At 42.7% G+C, this 12538-nt stretch overlaps 1 protein-coding gene across 1 annotated transcript in view; it reads right to left on the reverse strand.

Moving 5' to 3' along the window:
- Nucleotides 1–418: 418 nt before the first annotated feature.
- LOC143768188 (uncharacterized) overlaps nucleotides 419–12538 on the reverse strand; it is a 54100-nt gene continuing 41980 nt past the window's right edge. Inside the window, exon 7 of the mRNA XM_077256878.1 lies at nucleotides 419–783. Coding sequence (XP_077112993.1) covers nucleotides 419–783 — 365 coding nt within the window. The remainder of the gene's footprint in view (nucleotides 784–12538) is intronic.

The following is a 12538-nucleotide window of genomic DNA, read 5'->3' on the forward strand; positions in this document are numbered from 1 at the left end:
GGCCGCGGGATGCCGCGCGTGCGCAGATGGATATCGCGGCGGCCATTTTCCTGAAGCCGCGGCCAGCAGAGCGCCGCTTCTGCGCACGCGCGGCCAAAGGAAGATGGCCGCGCCCACCGATCACCAATGCAATAACGAACACCGCGCTATTTTAAATCCCCTGGAAGAGGATTCCGGACTTTGGGCATGCGCACACCACTACGCCACCAACGGAAAACTACGCCAAATCTGGGGGAAGACAACGCCCATGCGACCTGACCAGCCTGATTGACAGGCGAAAACGGAGACTTTGCAAAGTTATTTCGGCAACTTAGGTGGGTAATAAACGCATAACACACACACTAATGTAACGCCCACCTCTGCCCCTATTTAACGCTATTTTTATCCCATCTTCCAAAAACGTGGTGACAGGTTCCCTTTAAAATATTTCCCACATTTGGAACAAAAAAAATGTCTTCTCTGTGTGATTTTTTTGATGTTTAACAAAAGATGTTTTGAGGGGACAATTGTTTCCATATTCTGAATGTGCAATTGGCTTCTTTGCTTTAAGAGCAGTTTGTTTTTTAATGCCTCCTTTCTGACTTTTATTTTTCTTAATAGCCTGTAATTTATCAGACGATAGGAACTGTTTTGAAGGATCAGATGATAGGTCTTTGCTGTGAAGGGATGATGGTATATCTGGAGTGATGACATTCATTTCAATTGTATCCTGTGTGATATCAAGGTCTTCCAATTTAAAAACTGAACCTGTCAGTTGTCCCTCAGATCTCCTGGTACAGTCATCTGCCAATAAAAAAAAAAAATTATTTTTTAATAAAATATCCTTGAAATTTATATTTTTGAACATTGGTACTCAAAATATTCATAGAAATGGGAAGTTATGTAGTAAAACTGAATTATTCACTAAGACGATGACAGTTCACAGACTAATTGAAAACTCACCACCAGAAAAGCCACCAGAAAATGTTATGTTGGAAAAAATGATACTAATAAAAACTTCTCATCCTGCAAAACTCATCCTGCAAAACTCAATCCGCCACTCAGGTTTCAAAATAATCACTACTTTTATACATGAATTCAATGATGGTTATAATTTAAAAAATTGAGTCACTTTATGGGATTTTATCTTCTTTAGTTTTCTGCCATTCTGCAACATTGGGGCCCCTTCTAATGGTGTGTCATCTCCTCTGGGATCTGCTCCTGCAATGTCTGCTTCTATCACCAGTCTTCGCCATCATTCATTCTGTAGGAGGTGCTGGTCATGGAGGGGATATTGTAACTTGAAACTCGGGGCAGCACAGGCTCTGTCCAGCCACCGAGAATAGGGTGGCCAGGACCAGCAGGCTGTATGGGAGTGTTATGTCCAGCTGGCGTAATCGGCTCCCTGCTTCAGATAATTGGAAAGCACCACAATCTACTAAAGCTCTAAGAATATTGTCAGACGCTGCCAGATACAGCCTTGTTCTCCTCTGGTTCAGTCCTGTGTGCTCAGCTCCCGAGTTGTGTATTTGATGCTATTGTGAGCCTGGCCCATTTACTGACTACTCTTGTGTCTTCTGATTTTGTATTTTCTCTGCCCTCCTGGTTCTATCTAAATTCTAGACCACTCAAAGTAATTTCAAAAGTGATTTTTTTATCCAAAAATAGGTTTTGCAAATTTAATTGAACATATATAAACGTGTTGCTAAACTTGTAATCCTTCTATCATCAGAAAAAAAAAAAGAATGTTGAAAAAATAAAACAGGAAGTTCACAATTAAAGCACCATGGAATAAATGGTGCTATAAAAATGAATAATAATAAAAATGTTGGAAAAATGCTGCCGACCTAAAGTAGAAATAAGGTAAATGTTATTTATTAACTATTTTGTCTGCTATCACTATTTGATTAACCCCTTGAGCCCCAAGGGTGGTTTGCAGGTTAATGACCGGGCCAATTTTTACAATTCTGACCACTGTCCTTTTATGAGGTTATAACTCTGGAACGCTTCAACGGATCCTGATGACTCTGACAATGTTTTCTCGTGACATATTGTACTTCATGATAGTGGTAAAATTTCTTTGATATTATCTGCGTTTATCTGTGAAAAAAACTGAAATTTGGTGACACTTTTGAAAATTTCACTATTTTCCAACTTTTAATTTTTAGGCCCTTAAATCACAGAGATATGTCACACAAAATACTTAATAAGTAACATTTCCCACATGTCTACTTTACATTAGCACAATTTTGGAAACAATTTTTTTTGTTGTTAGGGAGTTATAAGGGTTAAAAGTTGACCAGCAATTTCTCATTTTTACAACACCATTTTTGTTAAGGGACCACATCTCATTTGAAGTCATTTTGAGGGGTCTATATGATAGAAAATAACCAAGTGTGACACCATTCTAAAAACTGCACCCCTCAAGGTGCTCAAAACCACATTCAAGAAGTTTATTAACCCTTCAGGTGTTTCACAGGAATTTTTGGAATGTTTAAATATAAAAGAACATTTAGCTTTTTTCACACAAAGTTTACTTCAGCTCCAATTTGTATGAGATGGGACGCCATGTTGCTTTTGGAGAGCCCCTGATGTGCCTAAACATTGAAACCCCCCACAAGTGACACCATTTTGAAAAGTAGACCCCCTGAGGAACTTATCTAGATGTGTGGTGAGCACTTTGACCCACCAAGTGCTTCACAGAAGTTTATAATGCAGAGCCGTAAAAATAAAAAATCAGATTTTTTCACAAAAATGATCTTTTCGCCCCCAATGTTTTATTTTCCCAAGGGTAAGAGAAGAAATTGGACCATAAAAATTGTTGTGCAATTTGTCTTGAGTACGCTGATACCCCATATGTGGATGTAAACCACTGTTTGGGAGCATGGCAGAGCTCAGAAGAGAAGTAGCGCCGTTTGACTTTTCAATGCAAAATTGACTGGAATTGAGATGGGACACCATGTTGAGTTTGGAGAGCCACTGATGTGCCTAAACATTGAAACCCCCCAAAAATGACACAATTTTGGAAAGTAGACCACCTAAGGAACTTATCTAGATTTGTTGTGAGAGCTTTGAACCCCCAAGTGTTTCACTACAGTTTATAACGCAGAGCCGTGAAAATAAAAATTATTTTTTTCCCACAAAAATTAATTTTTAGCCCCCAGTTTTGTATTTTCACAAGGTTAACAGGAGAAATTGGACCCCAAAAGTTGTTGTCCAATTTGTCCTGAGTACGCTGATACCCCATATGTTGGGGTAAACCCCTGTTTGCGCGCACGGGAAAGCTTGGAAGGGAAGGAGCACTGTTTTACTTTTTCAACACAGAATTGGCTGGAATTGAGATCGGACGCCATGTCGCATTTGGAGAGCCCCTGATGTGCCTAAGCAGTGGAAACCCCCAATTCTAACTTAAACCCTAACCCTAGCCCCAACCCTAGCCCTAACCCTAGCCCTAACCCTAATGGGAAAATGGAAATAGTCTTAGTTACTCACCGGTTAAAGGTGTTTTTCGGAGTCCATGACAGCACCACAAAGAGAGGGGATCCGCCCTTCAGGAACAGGAAACCTACAAATACATAAGGGCAGCACCTCTCCCACGCATCAATTGGTTTACAGAGCACAAGAGGACCACCAAGGTTAACAGCACAATTTATATACAACGATACTACTGCTAACTATTCAACACGAGTGGACTATAAAAAAAAAAGGGAAGAGGTGTACACCCAGAACTTAAGAAGACGGGAGGGTATGTACGGGTGCTGTCATGGACTCCGAAAAACACCATTAACCGGTGAGTAACTAAGACTTTATCGGTCGTCCATGACAGCACCACAGAGAGAATTACAGAAAGTAAATTGTTTAGGGAGGGACTACGGCTTGCAGCACCCTTACACCTAAAGAGAGGTCCGAGGAAGCACCCAGGTTTAATCTATAATGGTTATAGAATGTGTTTGGAGAAGACCAAGTAGCAGCTTTACATATTTGGTCGATCGACACCTCTAACCTCTCCGCCCACGAGGTAGCAATAGCTCTAGTGGAATGCGCTCTTAGACCTTCAGGCGCCGGCTTGCCCTTTGATATGTATGCCAGCGACATAGCCTCCCTGATCCACCTATCTAGTGTAGATTTTGATGCTCTATGACCTTTCCTACTACCCTGATAGGATACGAATAGGGCGTTATCTATCTTCCAAGGATCAATCACTGCTAGATACTCTAGGATACATCTTCTTACGTCTAAAGTGTGTAGTTTCCTTTCTTTATCATTAGTAGGATTAGGGAGGAAAGATGGAAGAACTATCTCCTGTGTTCTATGGAATCTGGACACTACTTTAGGAAGATATGCTGGATCAGGGGAAAGTACCACTCTTATCATCCCTAAGTTGCATGTAAAGGGGAAGCCTGGATAACGCCTGGATGTCACCTACCCTACGAGCTGATGTTAGGGCCACCAGGAAGGCTACTTTAAGAGACAGGATTTTAATAGAGGCTGAAGAAATTGACTCGAATGGGCCTTCAGTCATGGTCGAGAGGACTAAGTTTAAGTCCCACGGCATGACCCTATTCTTCACCATTGGCCTAGACCGTTTTGTCACCTTGATGAACCTACTGATCCAGTAATTTTCAGAAATGTTGCAGCCAAAGAGGGCCCCTAAAGCTGACACCTGTACTTTAAGAGTATTTGGGGATAACCCCATATCCAACCCCTTTTGCAAGAACTCCAAAATCTGGTCTATTGGAGTAGATTGACCAGCTACTATCCCCGAGTTTTGAAGAAATATTTTCCAGATCCTGACATAAATTTTTGTGGTGATTATTTTTCTGCTCTTCAGCAGAGTGTTAATCAGGCCCAGAGAGAAACCTCTATCTCTTAAAAGTGACCGCTCAAAATCCATGCCGTCAGACAAAGGCCAACCGCCTGAGGATGGTAGACTGGGCCCTGGGATAAGAGATCTGGGATGTCTGGCAAGACCCATGGGTCGGATATTTACATGGTCCTGAGGCATGAAAACCACGTCCTTCTGGGCCAGAAGGGGGCAATTACTATAACTGTGGCCTTGTCCTTCCTGAGTTTCCTCACCACCAGAGAGGAAGTAGGGACAGGGGAGGAAAGGCGTAAGCTAGCCTGATGTTCCAGCCTGTGAGGAGGGCGTCTACTGACAGGATTTTCTCTGGGGTTCAGAGAGCAGAATTGTCTCACTTTTCTGTTTTCCTTTGTGGCGAAAAGATCTACCTTCGGCTGACCCCACCTTTCCAAAATGAGGTCTCACAGTAAAAACACAATAACCAATGGAGTAGAATTCACGTAAACCATTCACAGAGAAAACCCCCAAATCACTAAAAAATCTCTTTATTAATTAATTTATTAAAAACTAGTGTATGCAAAACCATCACCAGAAGAATTGACACTTGAAATAGAAAAAAGAACCTAGGGAGGGGCCTATCCCTAGTAGCCTATCACTTGTAAGCTCCCTACCTGACAGCGGAGGTTGGCACCCTAGACCTGCGCAGTGGCGCCCCCGCTCATTGTCGACTGTCCCTTCTATCCTTTTTTCTTTTTATCGTCCCATCTGCCTTGGTCCCTGGCCGGCCTTCTGTGAAAGAACCTTTTCCCTGTGAAAGGTCTCCTATAAGAAGTGGTTGGTAGACTGGGAAATTTATTTTTCTCGTCTCCGGCCTTCTCCAGCAGTTCATCTAGAACCGGACCGAACAGGTATTCTCCTTCGCAAGGAATAGCTCAAAGATGGGATCTGGCCTGAAGGTCGCCAGGCCAACACTTCAGCCATAGGGCCCTGTGAGCCGCATTTGATAACCCTGCAGCCCTAGCTGCCATCCTTGCAGAATCTGTGGACGCGTCAGCGAGAAAAGCAGCGGCATTCTGGATTGTCGGCAGGGATTTTAATATGGATTCCCTAGAGGCTCCATCTTCTAGCTTAGACTCTAGCGGGTCCAGCCAGACCATCATCGATCTGGCTGCACATGTCGCAGCTACTGCAGGTCTTAGAGCACCCGCCGACATCTCCCAAGTCCCTTTAGGAAACGAATCCGCCTTCTTATCCAGAGGATCTTTTAAGGAAGCCATGTCATCGAAGGGAATAGAGGACTTTTTAGAAGCCTTAGCCACCGCTGCGTCTAATTTTGGTGCCTTATCCCATGTATTCACCAAGGGGTCGTCAAAGGGATATCCCCGTTTAAAGGCCGGTGGTAGGGAGCCCTACATTAGGTCTTGCGCTGAAAGTTCAGTTTTTTCGTCAGCCACCCCCATGGTGGATCTGACTGATTTAATCAGCCTGTCCATCTGGTCTAGCGGGAAGCAAAATCGATTAGAATCCTCTTCTGAAGAGGATGCGGAGGAGACGGAGGCTTCTGAACCACATTCTTTCCTAGGGGCAGTAGACGAATCTGAAACGCTAGGTTCCCTTCTTCTCCTGGAAGGTTCCCCTTGGGACAAGGATTTTAGGGAATCTTTTACTTCTCTCCTGATGATTTCTCTAAGGTTTGAAGTAAAATCGGGTGACTCTTCCGCCACCTATGGGAGCGGAAAGAACCCTATGTAATTTAACTAGTACTACCGCTATAAAATGTATATATATATTTATTTTTCTCCCTACCGTCTGTCGCACACACGACTGACAGTCTTTTAGGGTAGGCGTCTGGCAAGGGGCAACCACATAGTGCACACTCCTTATTCTTTACTTTACCAGCGCATTTTTTCCCCTAGGGAAAAACATAGGAAAAGACTGCATCAGGGCACGTTCACGAAGGTCTCTTATCCAGGCAGCAGCGATAGGTACCGGATTACTGGGGGAGCGAACCGGATCCTTCAGTCTAGATAAACTCCTGCGACTGGACTGATCACTGAGTCCGTGGGTCTTCGGCTGGGGGTTTGCATGGGACTTCTCCAAGGCTCTGTCCTGCTCCAGCTTCTGGCTCATCCATTGCTGCAGATGGGCTCACAAGCAGCCCTGCAGCCTTCTGTGCGGCTATATATAGCCCTTCCCCGGATCCGGATTGTCAGCAGGGGCGTGGCCAGGGGTTCCGCCCCTCCCCGTGCAGATCACCGCCAGTCCCCCCATAGCCTCCGACCGTCCCCCTCCACGCTGCCGCCATCGCTGCACGTGGCTGCAGCGCAGCGGCGTCTGCATCAGAAGCCGGCCGGCATCCGAATTCCGGTCCCTGCCCCGCCCCCTGCCGCGTCACTTCCGGCGCCGGAAAGAGCGCACAGGGATGCACAGGGAGGCCGAGGCACGGCACCGCCAGCCGACCCCGCCACACCAAGCGCCCCGGACAGGACGACCGACAGGACGCAGGGGCTGCAGAGTCACCAGAAAAACTGGACGGACCCGGGGGGGAAATACTCACCTCCGTTGCTGGCACCTGGAGACAGACATCCTCCGGACTCCGCTCCACCTGCTCCGCTTACTGCCATGGAGCCCTACCTGGACCCACCGTGGCGCTTCCAGGGACCTGCACTGACCGAGATAGGAGACCCCCTCGCTACCTGAGTCGGACAGCCGGCCTGGGTATCTCAGATGAAATACGGATATCTGTAGGGCATCCTGTCCTCCAGGAACAGGAAACCAACTGATGCGTGGGAGAGGTGCCGCCCTGTATCTGTAGGTTTCCTGTTCCTGAAGGGTGGATCCCCTCTCTCTGTGGTGCTGTCATGGACAACCAATAAAAATACATTTTTTTAATTGTATTATTTTTCCCTAACTAAGGGGGTGATGAAGGGGGGTTTGATTTACTATTTATAGCTTTTTTTTAGTGGATTTTTATGATTGGAAGCCGTCACACACTAAAAGACGCTTTTTATTGCAAAAAATAGTTTTTTGCATCACCACATTTTGAGAGCTATAATTTTTTCATATTTTGGTCCACAGAGTCATGTGAGGTCTTGTTTTTTGCGGGACGAGTTGATGTTTTTATTGGTAACATTTTCGGGCACGTGAGATTTTTTGATCGCTTTTTATTCCGATTTTTGTGAGGCAGAATGACCCAAAACCAGCTATTCATGAATTTCTTTTTGGGGGGGTGTTTATACCGTTCCACGTTTGATAAAATTGATAAAGCAGTTTCATTCTTCGGGTCAGTACGATTACAGCAATACCTCATTTATATCATTTTTTTATGTTTTGGCGCTTTTATACGATAAAAACTATTTTATAGAAAAAATAATTATTTTTGCATCACTTTATTCTGAGGACTATTATTTTTTTTTTTTATTTCTGATGCTGTATGGTGGCTCGTTTTTTGCGGGACAAGATTACATTTTCAGTGGTACCATGGTTACCACCGTCTTTTTGATCGCGTGTTATTCAACTTTTTGTTCGGCGGTATGATAATAAAGCGTTGTTTTTTGCCTCGTTTTTCTTTTTTTTTACGGCGTTCACTGAAAGGGTTAACTAGCAGGACAGTTTTACAGGTGGGGTCGTTACGGACGCGGCGATACTAAATATGTGTACTTTTATTGTTTTTTTTATTATTTAGATAAAGAAATGTATTTATGGGAACAATATATTTTTTTTTTCTTTATTTTGGAATTTTATTTTTTTTACACATGTGAATATTTTTTTTTTTACTTTATAACATTGCCCCAGGGGGGCATCATGTTATAGGGTCAGATCGCTGATCTGACACTTTGCAGAGCACTGTGTCAGATCAGCGATCTGACGTGCCCTGCTGCAGGCTTACCAGCGCTTGCTCTGAGCAGGCGCTGGTAAGCCACCTCCCTGCAGGACCCGGATGTAGCCCCGCGGCCATTTTGGATCCAGGGCCTGCAGGGAAGAGATGCTCGGTACAAGGTGAGTACATCGCCTTGTACAGAGGGTCTCAGGGAAGCACGCAGGGAGCCCCCTCCCTGCGAGATGCTTCCCTGTACCGCCGGAACGCTGCGATCATGTTTGATCGCAGTGTTCCAGGGGTTAATGTGCCAGGGGCGGTCCGTGACCGCTCCTGGCACATAGTGCCGGATGTCAGCTGCGATAGCTGACAACCGGCCGCGTTCCCCCCGTGAGCGCGGCCGATCCCATATGACGTACTATCCCGTCACTGGGAATTAAGTCCCAGGTCACCTCATCGGGATAGTACGTCCTATGGGATTAAGGGGTTAAGGAGCATACAAATAAAAAAAAAAGTTTGAAAATTACAAATCTTTCTAAATTGTTTGGCAATTTTCAGGTATTTTCACAAATAAATGCAAAATATATTAACCTAAAATGACCAGAACCATAAAGTACAAAGTGTCACAGAAAAAATATTTCAGAATCCCTGTAATCAGAAGAAGCATCCAACGATATCACCACATAAAGTGACACATGCCAGATTTGAAAAATGAGGCCTGGTTAGGAACACAAAACTGGATGCAGAAAGTGAATAAATCAGAGTATTTTGGGCACTAACTACTGTAGTCAAAACTGTGACTATAGACAATAACACATCAACTGAAATGATTAAACTCAGCAGTCTTCATCAGTGAAAAATGAGTAACTAGTGGTGAAACCTCCTGCAAATTTAGATTTCGGGCATTTGGCAAAGACATTGGAGACCTTTTTTTAACACCATTCAACTCCCGGGCCATTTTCCATTTTTGCTCACCTTCTTCCCAGAACCAAAAATTTTAAATTTTGTTATTAATATGGCCATGTGAGGGCTTGTTTTTTGCGGGATGAGTTGTACTTTTGAACGACAGCATTGATTTTACTATATAATTTACTGGAAAATGGGGAAAAAATTCCAAGTGCAGTGAAATTGCAAAAACAAAATTCCACAATTGGTTTTTTTCTACCAAATGCTAAAACTGACCTGCCATTACGATTCTCCAGGTAATTACAAGTTTGTAGATACCAAACATGTATAGGTTCTTTTTTATTTAAGTGGTGAAAAAAAAAAAATCTAAATTTTGTTAAAAAAAAAAAAAAAAATCTTCATTTTTGGAGACCCATAGCATCTCCATTTTTTAGGATCTGGGGCTCGGTGAGTGCTTATTTATTGCATGCAAAGTTGACATTTTTATTAATACCTTTTTGGTGTAGATTTGAAGTTTTGATCACCTGTTATTGCATTTTAATGCAATGTTGTGGCAACCAACAAACCATAATAACAGGGTCTGTACCACAGGGCTGGTGTATAGCAAATGTGGTGCCAATATTCAAAAAGGGGACAAAAACTGAACTCGGAAATTATAGGCCAATAAGCTTAACCTCTACTGTGGGTAAAATCCTGGAGGGCATTCTAAGGGATGCTATACTGGAGTATCTGAAGAGGAATAACCTCATGACCCAATACCAACATGGGCTTACTAGGGACCGTTTCTGTCAGACTAATCTGATCAATTTCTATGAAGAGGTAAGTTCTGGACTGGACCAAGGGAACCCAGTAGATGTAGTGTAAATGGACTTTTCAAAAGCTTTTGATACGGTGCCACACAAAAGGTTGAAACATAAAATGAGAATAATGGGGATAGGGGAAAATATGTGTAAGTGGGTTAAGAGCTGGCTCAGGGATAGGAAACAAAGGGTGGTTATTAATGGAGCACACTCGGACTGGGTCACGGTTAGCAGTGGGGTACCACAGGGGTCGGTATGGGGCCCTCTTCTTTTTAACATATTAATGACCTTGTAGGGGACATACAGAGTAGAATTTCAATATTTGCAGATGACACTAAACTCTGCAGGGTAACCAATACAGAGGAGGACAATTTTATATTCCTGGAGGATTTATGTAAACTAGAAGCTTGGGCTGATAAATGGCAACTGCGCTTTAATGGGGATAAATGTAAGGTCATGCACTTGGGTAGAAGTAATAAGATGTATAACTATGTGCTTAATTCTAAAACTCTGGGCAAAACTGTCAATGAAAAAGACCTGGGTGTAAGGGTGGATGACAAACTCATATTCAGTGGCCAGTGTCAGGCAGCTGCTACAAAGGCAAATAAAATAATGGGATGCATTAAAAGAGGCATAGATTCTCATGAGGAGAACATAATTTTACCTCTATACAAGTCACTAGTTCGATCACACTTAGAATACTGTGCACAGTTCTGGTCTCCGGTGTATAAGAAAGACATAGCTGAACTAGAGCGGGTGCAGAGAAGAGCGACCAAGGTTATTAGAGGACTGGGGGGTCTGCAATACCAAGATAGGTTATTTCACTTGGGGCTATTTAGTTTGGAAAAATGAAGGCCAAGGGGTGATCTTATGTTAATGTATAAATTCAATGAGGGGACAGTATAAAGACCTTTCTGATGATCTTTTTAATCATAGACTTGAGACACAGACAAGGGGGCATCCTCTATGTCTGGAGGAAAGAAGGTTTAAGCACAATAACAGACGCGGATTCTTTACTGTAAGAGCAGTGAGACTATGGAACTCTCTGCCGTATGATGTTGTAATGAGTGATTACTTAAATTTAAGAGGGGACTGGATACCTTTCTGGAAAAGTATAATGTTACAGGGTATATACACTAGATTCCTTGTTAGGGTGTTGATCCAGGGAACTAGTCTGATTGCCGTATGTGGAGTCAGGAAGGAATTTTTTTTCCCCAGTGTGGAGCTTACTCTTACCACATGGGTTTTTTTTGCCTTCCTCTGGATCAACATGTTAGGTTAGGCTATGGGTTGAACTAGATGGACTTAAAGTCTTCCTTCATCCTTAATAACTATGTTACTATAATTCTGGCGTTTTGGTTTTTGTCTCATTATGCTGTTTACCGATCAGATTTATTCATTTTATCTCTTGACAGATCAGGCAATTGTGAATGCAGTGATACCAAAAATGTGCATTATTTCATAATTTTATTTTGAATAGGGCGAATTTAAACTTTTATATTTTTCTTACATTTTTAACCCCTTCACCCCCACCCTGGTTTGCACGTTAATGACCGGGCCAATTTTTACAATTCTGACCACTGTCCCTTTATGAGGCTATAACTCTGGAACGCTTTGACGGATCTTGGCGATTCTGACATTGTTTTCTCGTGACATATTGTACTTCATGTTAAAGGTAAAATTTATTCGATATAACTTGCGTTTATTTGTGAAAAAAATGGAAATTTGGCGAAAATTTTGAAAATTTTGCAATTTTCCAACTTTGAATTTTTGTGCCCTTAAATCACAGACATATGTCACGCAAAATACTTAATAAGTAACATTTCCCACATGTCTACTTTACATCAGTACAATTTTGGAACCAAAATTTTTTTTTGTGACGGAGTTATAAGGGTTAAAAGTTGACCAGCAATTTCTCATTTTTACAACACCATTTTTTTTTAGGGACCACATCTCATTTGAAGTCATTTTGAGGGGTCTATATGATAGAAAATACTCAAGTGTGACACCATTCTAAAAACTGCACCCCTCAAGGTGCTCAAAACCACATTGAAGAAGTTTATTAAGCCTTCAGGTGTTTCACAGGAATTTTTGGAATGTTTAAATAAAAATGAACATTTAACTTTTTTTCACACAAAATTTATTTCAGCTCCAATTTGTTTTATTTTACCAAGGGTAACAGGAGAAAATGGACCCCCAAAGTTGTTGTACAATTTGTCCTGAGTACGATGA

This window comes from Ranitomeya variabilis, chromosome 4 (assembly GCF_051348905.1).
Source record: "Ranitomeya variabilis isolate aRanVar5 chromosome 4, aRanVar5.hap1, whole genome shotgun sequence".
NCBI lineage: Eukaryota > Metazoa > Chordata > Amphibia > Anura > Dendrobatidae > Ranitomeya > Ranitomeya variabilis.